Here is a 21,557-nt window from a genome sequence, read left to right on the forward strand (position 1 = left end):
CCAAAGTATATGTGGTGTTATCCCCTGGTTACAGATGGGGAAACTGAGGCAGGATGACTCACAGCAGTCATTGCAAAGCCAGGATTTGGCCCAGGTGCTCCCTCTGTCTCCAGAACCAAGGCCATAGCTACAGCTCTGACAGCCACAGAGAAAAGGCCAAGTTCTCCCTCAGCCTCCCTGTCTCTCACATCTGGAAGTGAGGCCTTCAGAAACAGGTTTGGCAGACAAGGCAGGATGGTGGCCTCTCTCCACGGTCCCAGGCCACACGGAGACCTTGGATTTGCTTTCGATTTGGTGAATGGGAAGATGGTGGCTGGGTGGATGGGTAGGGCTCCCCGCTGGGACTGTCCTTTTCAAAAGGACGCCTGTTGTTCTGAAACTTTGCTCCGGCCAACAGAGGTCCCAGCCCCGATTCAGCTGTCTATTCCTTCCCTCCTGGCTCTGCTCTGGGGACTGGCACAGCCAGGGCCTGGCCCTTCCCTGGACAATCACAGAAAACAGCTCATGCAGGAGGGCCAGCCTGGGGAGGGGCCTGGGGCAAGGGCTGAGGACTGTGCCGCATTCAGGACACAACAGCTCTTTCTCTCACAGGCTGTGACCCTGTGGGGTGGTGGCCGGACCTTGTGACAGTCCAGACAATTGGGGTCATTGGTGTCTCCTTACTGTTGACCCTATTTCCCTGTGATGAACACAATTTACCAAACAGAACAAAGCCCCAGAACAACTATTGCACCCTAACTTCTGTCAGACTGTGTTAAGTATTTCCCGCACGTGAAGTCATTCAATCTTTAGAATGCTTTGAAACAAGTAGGATTGACCCCTGCCCCATTTTACATAAGGGGAGCCCAGACTTGATGAGGTAGAATGACTTCCCCAAAGCAGTCATTTGCCAACTTACTCATTCATGCAGCAAAAAAAGAATTTAATGAGCGTCTACTGGGTTCGTCTCTGTTGCAGTCTTCCAGCTAGTTTGTGGCAGAGCTGGAGTTCGTGCCCACAGCTTTCCCATCAGAGCCAGAGCTCCTGGCCACATGTCATGGGGCCTCCCCACTTTTTTTTCCATCTAGGGGTTAGGCCCCCTCTAGGTGTCCCTGGGCCGGGAGGAGCCTGGCTGTAACACCCACGGTGCTCTCTCCCTCTCCCACCCGCAGGAGAGTGAGGACGCGGTCAAAGCGCTGGCCAAGGAGAAGGACCTGCTGGAGCGCGAGAAGTGGGAGCTGCGGCGCCAAGCCAAGGAGGCCACAGACCACGCCACGGCCCTGCGCTCCCAGCTGGACCTCAAGGACAACCGGATGAAGGAGCTGGAGGCCGAGCTGGCCATGGTGAGAACCCTCCCCACCCAGGTGGGCCTGGCATCTGCTAGCAGTGCCGCGCTGGGAGGCAGGACGTCTGGCATCGACTCACATCGGAGACCTAGGGTGGGGTGGGTGGGGCAGAGCAGAACACAAGCAGAGGGGCAGGGCCCGCCGCGGGAGGGGGCTTTCTGCAATGCGTCCTAAGTTTCCCTCCAAGACCACGCCCCCAGAGACTGGGCCAGCCTTTTATCCACCTGCCTTGGGCCCAGGGAGTGTGGAGACACCGGGAAACCACTCACTCTTCCACACACCCCAGCCTACTGTTAGGAAAAAAAAGGCCAAGTGCAGTGGCTCATGCCTGTAATCCCAGCAGTTTAGGAGGCCAGGGCGGGCGGATTGTTTTTGAGCCCAGCAGCTTGAGACCAGCCTGGGCAACATGGCAAAACCCCATCTCTACCAAAAAATTCAAAAAAAATTAGCCAGGCCTGGTACATGCCTGTAGTCCCAACTAGACCAGTGGCTGAGGCAAAAGGATTGCCTGAGCCCTGGAGGTGAGGCTGCAGTGAGCCACTGCACCCCAGCCTGGGCGACAGTGAGACGCTGTCTCAAAAAAAAAAAAAAAAAGGAAAAAAATTTTTTTTGTTTAAAATATACATATTTGCTTAAGAAAATATTTGGGAGGGAATACATGGAAATATTAACATTCATTCTCTCAGAGTGGTAGCGATTTTTATATTTGTTTGTTTATTGGCCTCTTTTCAAATGTCTCTGCAGCAAAAATGTCTTACTTGGGTCATTAAGGAAACAAATAATTTTTTCCTAACCCAAACCAAACCCTCAAAATACTTCCAGACACTTTGTTTTCCCGGGAGATGCGTACCCTTTGCGTGTGGGGACAGAGGGTCCGGGTCGGGAGAGAGAGCCCTGGAGGTCTGTTCTGCCTGCTCCTGTGTGACCTTGGGTTGCCCACTCAACTGTTCTGGGCTTCAGTGCCTTTTACTTGTTACTGGGCTGGGAGTAGAGTCTTAATCCCACCCTACCTTCCCCACAGGGTGGCTGGGCAGATCCACGGAGCTTGTGGCTAGAGTAGGGGCAGGGGGAGGACGTAGGTCTTAGAGGATTTGTCGTCCTGCAGAATGCTGATGCCAGCTAATGGTGTGGTTACAGCCATGTGATCTGGGTTCGAATCCAGCCCCAGGTGCTTCCCAACTGTGTGACTTTGGGCAGGAGCCTTGACCTCTCTGGACTCCATATGCATCAATTCAAAACAGATAATGGCATATGTAGTTGACCCTTAAACAACGCAGGGCTTAGGGGTGCTGATCCCCTGTGCAGCTAAATCCATGTATAACTTTTGACTCCCCTACAACATAACTTCTAGTAGCCCACTGTTGACCAGAAGCCTTACTAAGAACAGTCAGCAAGCACATCTTTTGTGTGTTAACTGTGTCGTGTACTGTATTTGTATTAGTTCATTCCTACACTGCTATAAAGAAAGAGCTGAGACTGGGTAATTTATAAAGGAAGAACTGGGTAAATTATAAAGGAAATTAATTGACTCAGTTCTGAATGGCTGGGGATGCCTCAGAAACTCATAATCATGGCGGAAGGCAAAGGAGAAACAAGGCACCTTCTTTACAAGATGGCAGGAGGGAGAATGAATGCAGGAGGAACTACCGCACGCTTATGAACCATCAGATCTCATTAGAATTCTATCACTATCACGAGAACAGCATGGGGGAAACCAGCCCTATGATCCACTTCCCTCCACCTGGTCCTTCCCTTGACATGTGGGGATTACAATTCGAGATGAGATTTGGCTGGGGACCCAGAGCCAACCATATCAGTATTCTTTGAATAAAGTAAGCTAGAGCAAAGAAAATGTTATTAAGAGAATCAGGCCGGACGTGGTGGCTCATGCCTGTAATCGCAGCACTTTGGGAGACCGAGGAGGGTGGATCACCTGAGGTCAGGAGTTCGAGACCAGCCTGGCTAACATGGTGAAACCTTGTCCCTACTAAAAATACAAAAATTAGCCAGATGTGGCCGTGGGTGCCTGTAATCCCAGTTACTCAGGAGGCTGAGACAGGAGAATCGTTTGAACCTGGGAGGCGGAGGTTGCAGTGAGCCAAGATCAAGCCGCTGCACTCCAGCCTGGGCAACAGAGCAAGACTCCGTCTCAAAACAAAAAGAGAATCATAAGGAAGAGAAAATATATTTGCTATTCATTAAGTGGAAGAAGAGCATCATCATCAAGGTCTTCATCCTCATTGTCTTCACGCTGAGTGGCTGAGGAGGAGAAAGGAAAGGAAGGATTGGCTTTGCTGTCTCAGGGGTGACAGAGCTGGAAGAAAATCCGCCGATAATCGGACCCATGCACCCACGCAGTTCAAACCCACGTTGTGCAAGAGTCGACCGTGCTTTGTAGCATTCTTGTGAGGATTTCCAAGAAATAAAGCAGGAGAAGCACTTGGCACCAGGCCCTGGACGTGGTAAAACCACGGCAGCATGGTTTACTAAGGACCAGGCCCCCAGGGCAGGCCAGGGCAGGATCCCTGGGCCTCTCCTAGGTCTCCTTGTCCAATGCTGACCCCTAATGGTGAGAACTGCTGGGCAGGAAAAAGCTGCAGCTGCAGGGACTTCTGGGGTCCAGGGAGTTCCCACCAGTGGGGTTGATAATACTGGAGGCCCTGCTGCTACGTGCAGCCCAGACAGAAACCTTTGAACTTGCAGGCCAGGAAAAGGCCCCTGTTCTCCTAGGTCTTCCTCATGCCTTGTGGACAGGCAGATTCCTTCCTTGGAGTCCTGGCCTTAGGCATCCGAGGACTCCCTGGGTCTTTCCGGCCTAGGAACCAGCTCACCCTGGCTTCCACTCCCACTGTGTCTGGACACTCAGCCTGTTTCCGTTCTGGCCAAGAAAACTCAGGTTCTGGCCTCCTTCTGGCAGGCATCAGATGCATCTGCCCGTGTGAATGTTGGCAGCTCAGGTTGATTGGTTTATGTTCATGTTAACAGCACAGGCAGTGTCTACCCAGGGCTTGGAGGCAGAGGGAAGGGGCTTCACGAGGAGCTGTGATGGCCCCAGTCTTGGGGTGTCCACCTGACTGCAGGTTCCCTCCATTGCCCGCCATCCCTAGAGTTTCACAGCCAGGCTGTGTTGCCTGCAGGCCCAGCTCCCCGACTGCACGGCTGACCCTTCCTCGAGGGGTGCCTTAAGTCCTGGGTTGCAAGCAACAGAAAGTAGCTCTGCTCTGCCAGTGGAAGCATAGAGGGTGGGTTGGAAGGAAGTCAGGGTCCACAGGTGCAGTGGGGAGGTGGAGGGCGCAGCTTAGCAGTGGCAGAAGCCACAGCAGCTGCAGGCCGGGTGTGGTGTCTCACGTCTGTAATCTTTTGGCTTTGGGAGGCCAAAGTGGGCAGATCACTTGAGGTCAGGAGTTCGAGACCAGCCTGGCCAACATGGCAAAACCCTGATTCGACTAAAAATACAAAAATTAGCTGGACGTGGTGGCACGCACCTGTAATCCCAGCTTCTCGGGTGGCTGAGGCAGGACAATCGCTTGAACCCGGAAGGCAGAGGTTGCAGTGAGCCGAGATCGCACCACTGCACTCCAGCCTGGGCAACAGAGCGAAACCCCATCTCAGAAAAAAAGAAGCCCCCCAGCTGCAGAGGTGGGGAGCCCGGCCCGGGGGGTGGTGCGCTCAGCAGCCCCTGCAGCTGGGGGGCGAACATGTCCCTTTTGTCTTCTGATGAAATCTTCTGATGTCTTCTGATGACCTCAGTGAGGTCCATGCAGCATGCCCTGTGGCCCATCTCGGGCCACTTACTTGCCCCTTACCCAGGGGTCCTGGCTGTAGCCGCTGGTGCTGGGCGGTTTCCTAAGTGACCCTGAGGTGCTGCCACAGAGGTGGCAAAGCTCATACCTGCCGGTGACACTGAGGCCACTGGCAAAGCAGGTATTGGGGAAAGAGCCCAGGCTGGTGCCGAGTGAGGGGTGAGCAGCCCATCAGGATCCAGGCATCGTCCCTCTCCCCTGTATCCTGAGGAGCCAACTCTGGGAAGCCCCACACACCCTCTTCACTGCTTCACTTGGGGAAGAGCCAAAAAGACATTTGCTTCTGCAGACGTTTCCCAAGAAGCAAAGCCCTCTATTGGCAATTATCAATGAAGGTGGGCACCCTGAGGCCCGTCCAGCCATCCACCCTTGCTGGGGGCATTTCCTGTTAAATCCTGATCGAACCAGGCATTACCACCCACACAGCAACTTCTCTAACCACACAGGCCCCACGGGACCGCGTGTGTGTGTGTGTGTGTGTGTGTGTGTGTGTGTGTGTGTGTGTGTAAAATATTGTTTGTCAACTTAGAATGTCAAGGCCCGAGCCCGTATGAGCCTACCGTTGCCCCCGCAGGAGCCTGCCCTCCATGGCCGGAGCCTGCGTTGATCCTTGGTCATTGGTCATGGGTCGTTGGTCATGTCGTTCAGTGGTTTTTAGCATGTTGACAACATTGTGCAACCACCACTGCTGTCTAATTCCAGAACAATTGCATCTCCCCAAAAAGCACCCCATCTTCATGCGCAGTCACTCCAGTGAGGTCTGTATTCTTAACGGTTTCAGAGCTGGAGATCAGGCAGTCCTGTACTCCATGGCGTGACGGCTTTGCTGGGGAGGCGTTTGACGGGAGTCCAGCCAGGGCCTGAAGGAGACAGCTCCCTTACTAGCCTTCCCTCAGTCCACAGGCCTTTCCTACCAGCCTCCCTAGTCACATGAGGGGCTGGGAGACAGGGCTGCCTGCTCCTGAGACCATGGGCATCCCCCACACACTGGTCCTGTCCCCGGGAGCCCGGCTCACACGGACCTCACTGCCCACAAGCACGGCTTCCCCAGCACGGGAAACGCTCTTCGGTTTACGGGGCTCTCTGTAAACAAGGGCACCATAGACGTTTGGGGTCACATAACGGTGGTGGGGCTTCCCTGTGCCCTGTAGGGTGTGTGGCAGCTTCCCTGGCCTCCACCCACCAGATGCCAGCAGCAACCCCCCACCCCAGCCCCCCAGTGTCACAGCAGTAGACTCTAGACATGACCAGATGTCCCCTGGAGTGCAGAATCACTGCAGACTGGAAGCACCCCTCCATCAAGTAGGACATTTTGCAAGAATCAGACATTCCTGTCTGTCTGGGCCTGGGCTGTTTGAGTCTAACAGAGTCCCAGTTTGGGTCCTGTTATTTTCTGTCTGTGTGACCCTTGACAAGGGACTTAAACTTTCTGAGCCTCAGTTTCCTCCTGTATAAAATCAGAACTATAGGCCAGGTGCGGTGGCGCATGCCTGTAATCCCAACACTTTGGGGAGGCCGAGGCAGGCGGATCACCTGAGGTCAGGAGTTCAAGACCAGGTTGGCCAACATGGTGAAACCCATCTCTACTAAAAATACAAAAATTAGCCAGGCATGATGGGGGGCGCCTGTAATCCCAGCTACTCGGGAGGCTGAGGCAGGAGAACCGCTTGAACCCAGGAGGCAGAGGTTGCAGTGAGCTGAGACCACACCATTGCACTCCAGCCTGGATGACAGAGTGAGACTCCATCAGAATAAAATAGAATAGAGTAGAGTAGAGTAGAGTAGAGTAGAGTAGAGTAGAGTAGAGTAGAGTAGAGTAGGTCTCCATTTCAATAGAAGAGTAGAGTAGAGTAGAGTAGAGTAGAGTAGAGTAGAGTAGAGTAGAGTAGAGTAGGTCTCCATTTCAATAGAATAGAGTAGAGTAGAGTAGAGTAGGTCTCCATTTCAATAGAATAGAGTAGAGTAGAGTAGAGTAGAGTAGAGTAGAGTAGAGTAGAACCTTCCCCCTAGAGTGACAGTGCAGGGAAATGAGGCAGTGGGTGAATCGGACAGGCACACAGCAGAACTCGGTCAGCATTCACAGCTCTGTGCTGAGGTTGCTCTATAGCCACCCTGTCCTCAGACCTCACTGGGGAGGAGGAGACGTGGATTCTCATGCCTGTTCCACTTATCAGTATTTGACATCGCACATGTCACCTTTAACCTTTTCCTGCCTCAGTTTCCTCATCTGTAAAAATGACAGCCACCACAGGCCCAGAGGAGAGGCAGGGACTGTGAAGGATGAGCGAGCGGAGAGGCAGGAGGGTTTGGCCAAGCCTCAGGTTCCTTTTTAATGGCCACGCGCTGAGTCCATGTCCCTTGTGCCCATTCTTAGCTGCAACGAAAGCAGTCTGCCCCAAATGTGCCACCTCCAGGCCCCTGGCCACCACCTTCTTGGACCATTCGGACCAGCCCTTGCCAAGCCAGTTCCTAGGCTGGGTCTGAACCCGGAGTGGTGGGGGGCCTGCCGCCCTGCATGAGGGCAGGGTCTGCCCAATCCCGAGCCCACCTGAGCCACACCTGTCGTTGCCCCCACAGGAGCCTCCCCTCCACAGCCAGAGCCTGCATTGGTCCTTGGTCTTTGGTCCTTGGTCATTGGTCCTTGGTGTTGTGGCCCATATTTGCCTCATCAGCTCACACCGGTGCCTCCCTGCTGGACCTGCTCCCACCTGTACCTCCTGAGATCTGTTAAAGAGGGTCCCAGCTGGTTTCCCCCCAAGGAGAAGAACTTAGCTGTGCCACAGGATGTGTTTATGAAGCATGGGAAGAAGGTGGCCTTGTGCCCGCTCAGTGCCTGTTTGGCACAATGTGCCATCCGCACAGGAGCACCAGCCTTCCAGTGTCTGCTCAGAGGCTCCTGCCTCGGGATCCTCCCAGTCTTTACCCCAGAGAAACATTCCCTAGACAAGCACTCATCTTCTGAAGGACCCGGTAGAAGATTCGGTTTCTGGGCACAGCATGCCTGCAGGGCCAGACTTGCTCTCTGATGTGGGAGATGTGATGGGTGCATTGTGGCCTCTGGATCAGCGGAACCTCAGGCCCTCCTGGTCAACAGGAACTGCCATTGGCCCCAGCCAAAAGGCGGGTGAGGGCAGGGCCCTGTGCTGCCATCTCCCCTTCCTGCCTCATGGGTCTCACTGCCCAGGCTCAGGGAGCGTGTAAGTAATCCTAACTGAGCACTATGGCTGCTCTGAGACAGTGGGCCAGACCGGATCCTTGACCCTCGTGTGAATTACTCCTCACATCATCCCTGCTTGTGAAATAGAGACTCTTTAATAACAATCGCTAATATTTATTGGGTATTTTTACCCTGGACCAAGCACTCTCCCTAGCAACCATGTGAGGGAGGAACTGTCATTATCCCTGTTAGACAGCTGGAGGCATGAAGGCATGGAAAGGTGTGGAGCCTACCTTGGGATCCCACAGCTCAGAGTGGCAGAGCCAGAATCAAATCCAGACAGAGCCCAAGCTCCAAAGAACTGTGCCAGGGCCAGGCCACTCCATCACACAACTCCAGGGGGCACCACTTACATAAACATGGTCCCTCTTGGTTTCACCATCTTATATTGTGGGACCTTGAAGTTCAGAATGATGGAGTAATTTGCTCAAGGTTACACAGCAAGTTAAGTGGGAGAAATGGAGTCTGAACCCAGTTCTGTCTGACTTTTGTCAAATGGACGCATTTGTGTCAAGTTAACAATTCCCAGGAGCTTGACGTTCCAAGTTCCGAGTGCTTGGAAGAGGCTGGAGGCTCAGAGAGGAGAAGAGAAGAGTCAGAACCCAAAGGGAGTTCCCAGCGTTAAATTGTATTTAATGGAAGAGATTAGTCAGAGAAATGTGTCAATTGCCACAGGAGAGGATCTAATACGTGTGTGTGTGTGTGGTGTGTGTGTGTGTGTGTGTGTGTGTGTGTGTGTGTTAGTCTCTCTTCATGCTGCTGATAAAGACACACCCGAGACTGGGTAATTTTTAAAGAAAGGGAGGCTTAATGGACTCACAGTTCCACATGGCTGGGGAGGCCTCACAATCATGGTGAAAGGTGAAGGAGGAGCAAAGGCACGTCTTACATGGTGGCAGCCAAGAGAGCGTGTGTAGGGGAACTGCCTTCTATAAAACCATCAGATCTCGGGAGACTTATTCACTATCACAAGAACAGCACGGGAGAAACCTGTCCCCATGATTCAATTACCTCCCACCAGGTCCCTCCCATGACACGTGGGGATTATGGGAGCTACAATTCAAGATGAAATTTGGGTGGGAACACAGCCAAACCATATCAGTCCATATACATGTGTCTATGTGTGTATGCATGTGTGTATTGCATGTATATGTGTGTGCATGTGTGTATGTATGTGTATACATGTGTATGTGCATGTGTATGGGTACATGGGTGTGCAAGCAGGTGCATGTATTTTAGATGAGACTTCACACGCGTCATCCACAGTTCTCCATTGTAGCTCTGCCTTCGAAGCTTATAATCCTGAATGGGCAGAGTGGACAGTTTGAGAGATCCCTGTGCTTTAGAACTCACAGGTACAGCCACCCCATTCTGAAGGACCAACTGTAGGGGACCTCCCAATTGTCAGGTAACAAGGATGTCAAGCTGCCTACTGAGATGGAAGATGCCACTCCCAGGCCCAGACAGAGATGAGGCCCTGCCTGGGAGAAGGAAGCCGATGGGTTCGGGAGAGCCACCCTGCCCAAGCCTCTTCCTCACTCCCTCCCATGCTCCCTCCAAGGACTGCCTGTTTCAGGTGCTGGCTTGTACAATCCTGTGCTTCCTATGCATGTGGCTGGGAGTGTTTGCAGGAGGGGGAGCTGAGGGTTCATTCCCGCATGATGGCAGACCAGCCTGGGTGCTTATTTCTCCCGAGCCCCACTCTCTGGGCAGCCAGATGGACTGGGCAGGAGGAAGCAAGGGAGTGGGGCATCCCCTTAAGACTGCGAGTGTAGCAGTGTGGAGGGCCAGGAGGCTGTGTGCACGCACACCTGGAGGGAAGGCAGATGCAACCACCGACTCACCTGGGCTGGGTATGGTGGTTCAGGAAGTGTGGATCTCCCTGATGCTGGGTCCGCTGCAGGTGTACAGAGGCTCGAGACACACCCAGCTTCACTCCTTCCTTAAACAGAAAAGTTACCCCATTGTTCTTGCAGTAGGACAACAGAGCTGTTCCCTGGGCCATCAACACAACAAAGGCTCTGCGAAGCAGGGATCTGCTTCCATTTATCCTGCAAGTTCTTACGGCATGCGTCCAGGAGGTGCCGAACCCCAGGCCAGGTGCTGGGGACTCTGGTGAGCAGACAGGACTGGCCCACATCATTTGTGCTGGTTGTTTTCTTGCCCCACAGGAACGTGGGCTTAGGGGAAACCACACTGGGCTTCCAGTCAGACACCAGGGTTTGGTACCCAGGTTGGATGTTGTGCCCACTGGAGAAGTCACTGAACCTCTCTGAGTTTTGGTTTCTTATCTGTTGGGCACAGATAATCCCGAACTCCCTTCCTGCAACCCCGCACTGTTGCACGGAGTGTGTGAGGGTGGCAGAGCACAGGTGGTTTTCTCGGCCAGAGCAGGGGCAAGCCAGGTTGGAGGGGCAAGGCTGACACCCTCAGCTTAGCCTCTGCAGTATGGATTTCTATTCCCTGGAAGCTGGCAGTGGGAGGGAAGTGATTTCACAGATTTCTAGGGTGTCCGAGCTGGAAGGAGCCCTGAAGATCACTTGTCCAGGCTTTTCACTATACAGGTGGGGAAACTGAGGCTCAGAGGAGGGAGTGACTTGTCTAAAGTAACACAGCTGGTCGATGTGATGAGGGTGCATCAGGCATTAGGCCAAGGACTGTCCGTTTCTTGGTGGGACCCTTTCTCAAGAATCCCTGCTCTGCCAGGAAGAACTCCAGGCCTGGGGCAAGGTTGGAAAGGTTGTGGAGAGATGAGATGGACTTTTTTGTTGTTAATCTGTGTTCACATGAGAGGCAAAGCCAGCACTCACAGTGGCTCTGCCATCTGCAGCCAGCCCAGAAACATCAGTATTCACCCAAAACCTCAGTGCAGGGGACCCCTGGGCCTCTTCCTGTCTCCTCTGCCCTGTCATGAGCCCGCGGAGCCAATCAGGAGTAGAAAATGACTGTGATGAAAAGAAAGTGCATTAACACTTTGGGAGGCTGAGGCGGGTGGATCACTTGAGGTCAGGAGATCGAGACCAGCCTGGCCAACATGGTGCCACCCTGTCTCTACCAAAAATACAAAAAAATTAGCCAGGCATGGTGGCAGGTGTCTGTAATCCCAGCTACTCAGGAGACTGAGGCAGGAGAATTGCTTGAGCCTGGGGGGCAGAGGTTGCAGTAAACCGAGATCGTGCCACTGCACTCCGGCCTGGGCAACAGAGCGAGACTCCATCTCAAAAAAAAATAAAAGAAGAAAAAGAAAATAATATGCAGTAACACATTTCTAATACTTGCTGTTTTTCTCCCCAAAAGAATTTGAGATCACTTCTAATAAAACCCCACATATTCTAGGGGGAGATAACACAGCTGAAAGAGGTCTCAGACACTGGGCAGAGAAAGGAAGACCTGTGTGACCAGTCGAGGCGGCCTCCCGGCCCCAGCTCAGCCCCACACTTGTCCCTGGGCTCCCTCCTGTCCTACATGTTCTTGGCGTGGGCTCCTGAGAGCTGGGCTTAGGATCTGCCTGTCCCCAGCCTGCATTCAAGAAGGAGGTGGTCGTGTAGGCTGATCGTGCACCTGCCCATCTCCTCGCTAGTTCTGCAGAAGATGCACATGGCTGTTCTCTGGCAAAACCTTGCGAAAGGGAGATGAAGCAGCCTTCAACCTTGCAAGGAGTTAAACTACTGGGAGCCAAAGCACCTTTTTCTTACAATCGGACTTGAATCCCGGCTAGTCCTTGGAGAATCCAAAAGAATGGGTGGTAAGAGTGTTCCTGGGGCCGGGCACAGTGGCTCACACCTGTAATCCCAGCACTTTGGGAGGCTGAGGCAGGTGGATCACTTGAGGTCAGGAGTTCGAGACCAGCCTGGCCAACATGGTGAAACCCTGTCTCTACTAAAAATACAAAAATTGGCCAGGCATGGTGGCACATGCCTGTAATCCCAGCTACACATGAGGTTGAGGCAGGAGAATTGCTTGAACCCGGGAGACGGAGGTTGCAGTGAGCTGAGCCACTGCACTCCAGTCTGGGCAACAGAGTGAAACTCCATCTCAAAAAAAAAAAAAAAAAAAAAAGGAGTGTTCTTGGAACCCCTCTATTTGTGGTCTCACTTTGCTCTTGATGGGTAACCCCCAGGTTAGCTCTCAGGTGAGTTAACTTGACACAAATGCGTCCAAAAAGTCAGACAGAAATGGGTTCAACTCCACTTCTACTCGTTGTGCGACCTTGAGCAAGTTACTCTACCATTCTGAACTTTAGGATCCCGCTATATAAGATGGGGAGACCAAGAGGGACCATGTTTATGTAAGCAGCGCCCCCTAGAGTTGTGTGATGAGGTAGCCAGGCCCAGACCCAGTTCTTTGGAGCTTGGTCTGTCTGGATTTGATCCTGGCTCTGCCACTTCTGAGCTGTGGGATCCCAAGGCAGGCTCCACACCTCTCCGTGCCTTCGTGCCTCCAGCTGTCTAATGGGGAGAACAACAGTTCCTCCCTCACACGGCTGCAGGGCAGGCGCTTGACTTACCAATTGACACTCGCAGAGCCAGCAATACCCGGTGCAGAGGATCGGGGCTTTCTCCCCATGGCGGTGGGTGGTGCCGAGCAGCCGGCCAAGAGGTCCCCTTGATCCTGACTTCTTCCTGTCTTCCTGCTCTCTCCAGGCCAAACAGTCCTTAGCTACGCTGACCAAGGACGTCCCCAAGCGGCATTCCCTCGCCATGCCAGGCGAGACGGTGCTCAACGGCAACCAGGAGTGGGTGGTGCAGGCGGACCTCCCGCTGACCGCAGCCATCCGGCAGAGTCAACAGACTCTCTACCACTCACACCCCCCTCACCCTGCAGACCGGCAAGGTGAGTCCTGCCCTGGCCCGGCCCCGCCACGACTCCGAGGGGCTTCACAGCATCTGACCCAGTGGGAGAGGCAGCTTCTTGGTTCATACTACAGCAGCTTAGGTGGTATGGGACAGAGACCTTGGGCTCATGTAACTGAAAAATCTAAGAGATGGACAGCAGACGTAGCTGGATCCAGAGGTTCAAACACTATCTGGGTCCCTCTGACCATGTCTCTCATCTCTTAGCTCTGCCCACCTCCTTTTGGCCTCATCTTTAGGCTGTCTCTTTCTGCAAGAAAGTAAAATAGTCCCCTGCAGTTCCAGATGTTTAAGACCCTCACAGCTCAAGTCTTAAGAAAGAAAAACTATATCTTCCCCCTGTGTCCATAGCAAATCCCAGAGAAAGACTCTGGCCACATCAGAATCACATGGGCATCCTTTGGCAGGGGAGGCAGCAGAACTCCTTGATTGACAGCTCTGGCCAATCACAGGGCATCCAAGAGGGGCTGATGTCAATGTCACAGGTGTTTGCTCCAGGCACTCGGCAGGGAAGTCTGGCCTCTGGGCAGCATCTGCACCTACTGCGCATGGAACGGGCTCCAAACTCCTCACTGTCCTGTTGCACATCTGCAGGCTACCTTGCTCTGTTCTCTGTCCCTTCTGCAAGTAGTTGCCCTTATGTGATAGATGCAGGTTGGAAACAGGCAGCCAGCAGCAGCCAATGCACCAGAGGTAAGAGCTGGTCACTGTGAAGGCTGCAGGCTGGGCTGGCCGTTGGAGCTGCAGGAGATGAGTCAGACACAGCCCTGACCCATAAGGGGCCGGCAGGCTGATCAGGGAGTCGCCAGCAGGCCCTGCTATTGCCTGTCAAGGGTACAGCTGGGGAGTGTAGGTGAGTCAGTGGGATGAAGAGGCACAGACCCTGGATTCAGACTGCTGGGTTCAACTCTAGCCCTGCTGCTTACTAGGGGCATGACCCATGACCTTGGCCAGGGGCCTCAGTTTCCCCATGTGTAAAAAGGGCATTAGGCTCTTAGCACACAACGTACATTAAAGGTGTTTGCTGAGACTTCCTTTACCTACTTCATGGGGCTGTCGTGAAGATGAAATGTGTAAAACTGCAGGAATGGGGCTGGGATCGTGGTCAGAGCTGGGTAAATATTAGCTGCTATTATCATTATCATCATCATCATCATCACCGTTCTTGTCATCATTGATAGGTGACACAGGGGACTTTGAGAACCCAGACAGTAAGCAAATTCAGAGTCTTCCTCTCCCACTGAGTGGGACAGCAGCCCTCCCTTCACTGTCTGACCCAAGGTGGTGTGACTTTTTTGGGGTAAGGGTGGGCAGCTCTGGCCTTCAAAGCCTCGACTCAGAGGCGGAATAGCTTATAATAAAACTGCTCGGGGCCAGCGTCCTCGTCAGGCAGGAAAACTGAGACCCAGAGAAGGCCACCACTTGTTCAGAGTCTCACAGCCCAGCCATGCAGCCAGCTGTCCTGGCTTTGGGCCCAGCCCCAGGGCAGCAGGAGGGCAGAGGTACAATTTGAAGGCAGACAGGGCTTGGGCAGTTTCTGAATCACGTGAGGGCAGCAGACTCCTGGTCATCCTCGTCTGCCTCTGCAGGGCCTCTCCTCAATGGAGCTGGCTCTGGTCTGGGAAAGCCTGGACAGGCTGATGGATCTTCCCTCTGGGCCCTTCCTCCTTCACAGTATCTGCCTCACATACAACCATCTCCATGCATTTTATCAGACACCCCCTCCTCCAGGAAGCCTTCCGTACTCTCTCCCCTGTGTCCTCTATGCTCCTGTAAAGTTGTGTGCTCACCTGCGTCAGAGCACCTCTTACCCTGCCTCAGGTTTGCTGTTGATGCATTTGTCACATGACTCCTCCCACCTGTCCAGTGCCTGGCACTGTGGTAGGCACATCATACATGCGGCTACTCTCTGGGATTGGTACCACTGGCATCCATCCCCATGTTACACATAACAAACCTGGCTCAGAGGGGCCAGGGAGGATGCCCAAGGTCACACAGCCTGTAGGGTAAACTCACCCAGATTGGAACTGACTCCAAAGCCAGGGCTCCTTCAGCCACCCATCTTCTGTATTAGAGCATATGGCCATTGGTGGCAAGGACTGTGTTTTGCAGGAATGCAACCCCACCTGCTGGCATGCTGCCTGCACATAGTAGGTGCTTAGCCAGTCTTGTCAAACAAAAGATGCTTTCTCCATCCAGTGCCAATGCCTGCAGACAGGAGAGCAACCTGCTGGGGACTTGGAAGGGCTTCTGAGCTGTGGCTTCTGGTCTGGACCTTTCATTCAACCACTATTGATTGAGGACCTACTATGTGCCAGGCACCATGAGCTCTGGGATTCAACAGGATAAGACACCCAGGGTGCCCACCCTCACAGAGCAGATGTTGTCAGTGTTACAGATATAACATGTAAATATACTATTAAATAACAAGCAGGCCGGGTGCAGTGGCTCACACATGTAATCCCAGCACTTTGGGAGGCTGAGGTGGGCAGATCACGAGGTCAGGAGTTCGAGACCAGCCTGGCCAACATAGTGAAACCCCGTCTTTACTAAAAATACAAAAATTTGCCGGACTTGGTGGTGCACACCTGTAATCCCAGCTACTCAGGAGGCTGAGGCAGGAGAATCGCTTGAACCCGGGAGGTGGAGGTTGTGGTGAGCAAAGAACACACCACTGCACTCCAGCCTGGGCAACAGAGCAAGACTCTGTCTCAAAAATAAATAAATAAATAAATAACAAGCAGAACGATAACAGATGGTAATAAGCACAAGGAGAAAAATCAACAGAAAACAGGCACTTTTTTTTTTTGTTTTTTTGGAGAGATGGAGTCTTGCTGTGTTGCCCAGGCTGGTTTCGAGGTCCTGGGCTCAGGCAGTCCTCTCTCTTCGGCCTCCCAAAGTGCTGAGACTACAGACGTGAGCCACCATGCCCAGCCAAAAACAGGCACTTTGATGAGAACCAACAAGACAGGGTAGGGAGAGCTGATTACTGGGGAAGGCCTCCTGGGACAGGCTTGAGACCTGGAGGATGACAGTGCCCCTGATGGGCAACAGGAATGGCAGAGACCAAGGCAGGGGGACATGGCCTGTCTCAGGCAGTCAGAAGGCTGATGTGGCTCGAGCCGAGGCTGCTGGCCGTGGCACATCAGACCACCTCGGAGGCCAGGAGGAAGAGAGATGAGATGCTGTTGGCTCATGCTCTGGTGTGTAGAGTGAGTCAACGCGACCCACTGGGAGGCCGTGTGGTCTTCCAGGCGAGAGTCAGTGGTGGCAATGTGGTGAGAGAGAAGCAGGCAGATTTGGGGTAATGTTTTGGAGCTGCTGCTGCCGATTGGATGTGGGATATGGGAGGAAGAGAGAAAGTGGTGGTGGCCTTTAGGTTTCTCATTTGGGAAACCGATTTGGGGCAGTGGTTAGGATTGCACCAGGTCTAGGAATGTCCAAGTGGTGGGAGCATGTGAGCAGAGTCACGGAGTACTCAAGTATTAATGCATCATGGTGCTCCTTAGAAATGAATATATAAACATCAAGCACTTTCCTATATTGGACTTGGAAATGAGGAGACTTGAACTTGGAATGAGAAGACTTGAAAACTTCCACGTCTTCTCCTCATTCACGTTGGTGGAGGAGGGTTCATTGGATCCAGAGGCTATGGGAGGTTCTTCCCAGCAGCTGCTCTGTGGGAACGTGTGGAGCTGTGGAGTAGGGGGTTGGAGAACCAGGCAAGTCTCTTCCCTTCTCTACACCTCAGTGTTCCCATCTGCAGAACAGGGGTGTTGGGCGGAATAACCGCCAAGGCAGCACAGGCGAGGACGTTCTCTCCATCCCTCACTCACCAGCTGTCCCTGCTTTCCAGCGGTCAGGGTGAGCCCCTGCCACTCCCGGCAGCCCTCTGTCATCTCCGACGCATCTGCCGCCGAAGGCGACCGGTCATCCACACCGAGCGACATCAACTCCCCTCGACACCGGACGCACTCCCTCTGCAACGTAAGGCCAGCAGCAGCGGGGCCTGGGCCCCTGGGCCCTGCCCAGAAACTGCAGGGGCGGGGGTGGCGGGGTGAAGCCATACTCGCTGTTTCCTCTCGTCCACCCAGGGAGCACTCTGGCGAATGCATTTCCTGTTCTGTTCTTTCCTTTTGCAAGAAGCGATGGATGTGGGGAGAAAAAGGAATGAGGCCCGTTTGCTCCTTGTGTCCGGGAGGGTGAGGAGAATCCAGAGGAAGCGGGCCTGGGTCGGCCGCAGGCGCAGCCTGGAACTCTGCCCCAGTGGGCCCTGTCTGGGACCGTGGGCTTCTCCTCCCACACATGACCTTCCAGAGCTCAGGGCCTCCCCAGCACCTCCTCATTAACCTTTAGAGCCAGCTCTCTATCCTGACCCAAGAGTCTTGGTATGAATTGCCTCTGGAGAGGCGTGTGAATATGGTCTAAGTTTGTTTCCTTTGCTTATTTCATCAAACACTTTTTGATTGCATACTGGGCACCAGCTCCCAGGAGGCAAAGGCCCTAGCTGCCTAGCTCTTGATGACTAGTGGGGCAGACAGATGGGCTCTGCAACAGTGAGGGAGTAAATGAAGGTGGGTCGAGCTTCTGAGGACAGTTGGAAGCCATATCGAGGCTCTAACATGAAATATTGGGGTCTGGGTGTGGGGACCACCTTGAATTTTTATTCCATCACACAGTTGATAATGCAGAGGCTCCCCTCTGCCATATCCTGAAGACAGACATCATAGGGTTAGATCCTTAAATGCACGAGACGGCTTTTTCCAAAACTCAGTTAATGTCACTTTATTAACCAGCGAAATAAAAAAGAAATGAGGTGAACACATTGGACAAAACCATTACTTGCCAATGACATGATTCTCTACCTGGAAAACTCAAAAGAATAACTTGAAAAGCTATTAGAACAAATAATAAGCATGTACCTAACAGTGCTGCTTGGAAATCAATGTGTAAAAATCAATCGCTTTCCTATAGATGAGTCATAATGATGGAATCATTTTTTTCAATCCACAATAACAATCAAAAGTGCTTATAAAAATAGCTAAGACTAAACTTCAGAGAAGCTGCCTCAGTCTGCTGAGGTGGGCGGCAGGGATTGCTGGCCCGGGGACCTTAGGTGGCCTCCTCAGAGTAGGAAGGTTATTTGCAGCCCGGGGCCCTGCGCAGGCCTGGGATCCTCGTTTTTATTGTTTTATTTTATGTATTTGTGTGTGTGTGTGTGTGTGATGGAGTTTCGCTCTTGTCACCCAGGCTGGAGTGCAGTGACGCAGTCTCAGCTCACTGCAACCTCCACCTTCCAGGCTCAAACAATTCTCCTGCCTCAGCCTCCCGAACAGCTGGCGTTACAGGTGCTTGCCACCACCCCCAGCTAATTTTTGTATTTTTAGTAGAGATGAGATTTCACCATGTTGGCCAGGCTGGTCTTGAACTCCTGACCTCAAGCGATCTGCCCACCTCAGCCTCCCAAAGTGCTGGGATTATAGGCATGAGCCACTGCACCTGGCGGGATTCTCTGTTTTATACTGGTGCTTTAAGGAAGCGGTATGTTCTTCTCTTGTCCCCAGGAGAGAATCCTAGTGACAAAGGCTATCTTGACTAACAGAACCAAGGCAAGGAAGGTGGGCCACTGGAGGGGTCTCTGACATCCATTCTCTCATTCTGAATGACCACTGTGGAGTTACACCTAGAGCCAGCAGTGTCCCTGCACTATTCTCATCCCAGTTGAGAATACCTTCCCCCCACGGCCATATTTTGTCTTCTCATGGTGGGCCCATGGGGACTCTGGCAGCAGAAACGCCGCTGGAAAAACCCCATTCTGCAGAAGGAGTTCTCCAAAGGCCTCTTGAATTGCACTTGACCCAGCCCTAGCCTTTTGCCCACCATAGCCTTGGCACATGCCTGCTGCCAGGAAATGGGTGCTTTGATAAGCCAGTTGTCTGCATACAGGCGTTTCAGTGAGCAGGCCCCATTCTCTTTACCCATAGATTTGGCAAAGATGTTCCTATCCAGAGTGGAACTATCTTAGCTGCCTTCGGAATGGATTCTGTTTGCAAACCTTGAGACTAAAGACTAAACTACCATTCATTAAATTCCCTCACTTCCTCAACCCCTTTTATCCCCCCATCTCAACAGGTGTGCACACAGGTAAGCCAGGAAGAGCCCGAAAATAGCTACAGGTAACCCTTTTCCTTGGGCATCTGACCTCCACCGGCGAGAACAGTGCAGCCTGGACTAATGACTGCCTCATCCTCTCACACTCTGGCCACTGATTTAGAGCAGAAATAGGGACTCAGCATAGAGAAGTTGGAGAAGGTTGACGAACCGTGGCATTATGCTTGCAATTCCAGAAATAACCACCAGGAGTCTCCCTAGTAATGACTGTTTTGATCCAAAGGATCTGTGAGCTCCAGATAGGACCGACTGATTCTGGGATGTAGTGAAGGCTTTTGTACACCCGTAGGCTATTAAGGGTTCCTTCCGCACCCACGTAAGGCAGGGCTGGCAACACAATGGAAATGTCCTACCTGCCCGTCCTAGGGACCTGTCTGAGGCTCCCTAGGAAAAAGGGAAGGAGTTCAGACCCCTCCTGGGGCAGCCCAAAGCTCAGGACCAAGTGTGCAGTTACCCTGGAGCTCCTGCCAGGAAGGAGCACTGTGCCAGGAGGAATCTGACAGCCCCCAATTCGAGTTGTAGCTCTGCATCTAATTAGCTCCATGGTAGTGGACTGTCTGCTGCCTCTCTTGATATCTGTGAATAGGGCTAACGAGTCCTGCCTGCCCCTGCACAAACTAAGAGATTCATTGTGTCGGTTGTGGGGGAAGCTAGAGGCTATGTGGTCTCCCAAATTCTTTATTTTGTGCTTTTTCTATAAAAGTACATTTCTAGAAAAGTACATTTTCTTATGAAAAGCACCAAGTCTAACCAAGCTCTAGCTCTAACTCAGAGGACTGATTGGGACAGGAACTTTGACGCCCTGGAATGGCTAATTTGTTGGTCAGAAGATGTTGGGGGTTGAGAGGCCAGACTGGGCAGGAGAGGACCCCAGGGCCTCTGGGGAAACTCCAGGCCCCATCAATAAGCCATCTGGGGGTATCTGCTTCAGGAGATGGGGGGTGGGCTCCCCACTGCAGAGGCAGGGTGGCCCCTGAGGGATGGCATCCTTCCACGGAAGGCCCCACACCGCACGGGCCATCTCTGCTTTCCTGTGTCACCTGTCTCTGCTGTTTCATCTTCCTCTTCTCCTCTGGCTACAGGGCGACAGTCCCGGCCCAGTTCAGAAGAACCTGCACAACCCTATTGTACAGGTAGGTGTGCCCTCCCTGGCCACTTGGACCCTACCTCCACCCCACCTTGACTACGACTTCACCCTCTGTTCCCCTGAGCCCCCATCCATGCCGCACACCCAAGGCGGAGAGGATTTATGCCACTTCCGCTGAGCCCACATCCATACTGCACACCCAAAGCGGAGAGGATTTATGCCACTTCTGGAGTCTCAGGTGGGCTGGGGCCTGAGCCAGGCTCAGCACCTGGGCCCGCCTGGCCCTGTGCCCTGCAGGGCTGTGGAGCTGCTGAGTGCACACATGTCCTCCGTCCTGATGCCCTGGCCATGGCTTACCCTGGCAGCCAGCTCTGTAAAATTCCCGTTATTATTGAAAAGCTCATAGCCCAGGCAGTAGGTTTTTTGTGCTGCTAGAAACTTGATTCATTTTTAACATTTTCAATATTCTGTCATCAGAGTGAGGAGGGGGCTGCAGGGAGGACAAACAACATGAATTTGAGGGTCTGTAGGGGTCTCTGAAGTCATCTTTCTAGTCCTGGGGTCCCCACCTGTGGGTCTGCACACCACCCATCTGCATCGGAGACCATCATGGAAGTGGTTCAAATGCAGATTCCTGGGCCATTTGCCCTAGAGGTTCTGATCCACCAGGTACAGGGTGGGGCCTAGAATTCAGGAAATCCCTAAGTGTTTGGGGAACCATGAGTCTAGTCTAAGCCCCGATTATGCATGATGCCACCATATGTCTTTGTATGAAGCACTTGGCAGTTTGCAAAACTCTCCTGCAGATACCACCCAGATGCCTGTAGTGTCCCTAACAGGAGGGCAGAGTAGACCTTACCACCACCATCTAATATTGTTTTCCCACGTCACAGACAAGAAAACGTCTCAGAGCAGCTGGGGTGCTTTCCAGGGTTCCACACGTAGAGTCATGATCGGAACTGGAACCCGCAGTGGCCATACTGCCTCCTGTCCAGGGCAAGTGCCGAGCCCTTGCCCTTGGCTGACGCAGGCTCCAGACTCCTCCGCATTTTCCGGACTCTCCCAGGCCCCCTTGCCCATGTCACTGTGTGCTTAGTGCCC

The 21,557-nt window shown here is 53.0% G+C and overlaps 1 protein-coding gene across 9 annotated transcripts in view; it reads left to right on the forward strand.

Annotated features, from left to right (window-relative positions):
* The window catches only part of KAZN (kazrin, periplakin interacting protein), a 1,203,323-nt gene that overhangs the window by 1,128,248 nt on the left and 53,518 nt on the right, over positions 1-21,557 (forward strand). For 8 of the 9 annotated variants that reach the window (XM_030805689.1, XM_030805686.1, XM_030805690.1 and 5 more), the window contains 4 exons: positions 1,152-1,322; positions 12,989-13,178; positions 17,055-17,185; positions 20,452-20,502. In XM_030805689.1, coding sequence (XP_030661549.1) covers positions 1,152-1,322; positions 12,989-13,178; positions 17,055-17,185; positions 20,452-20,502 — 543 coding nt within the window. The remainder of the gene's footprint in view (positions 1-1,151; positions 1,323-12,988; positions 13,179-17,054; positions 17,186-20,451; positions 20,503-21,557) is intronic. The other variant, XM_030805692.1, reaches the window with a different exon arrangement.

Source organism: Nomascus leucogenys, chromosome 24 (genome assembly GCF_006542625.1).
Source record: "Nomascus leucogenys isolate Asia chromosome 24, Asia_NLE_v1, whole genome shotgun sequence".
Lineage (NCBI taxonomy): Eukaryota > Metazoa > Chordata > Mammalia > Primates > Hylobatidae > Nomascus > Nomascus leucogenys.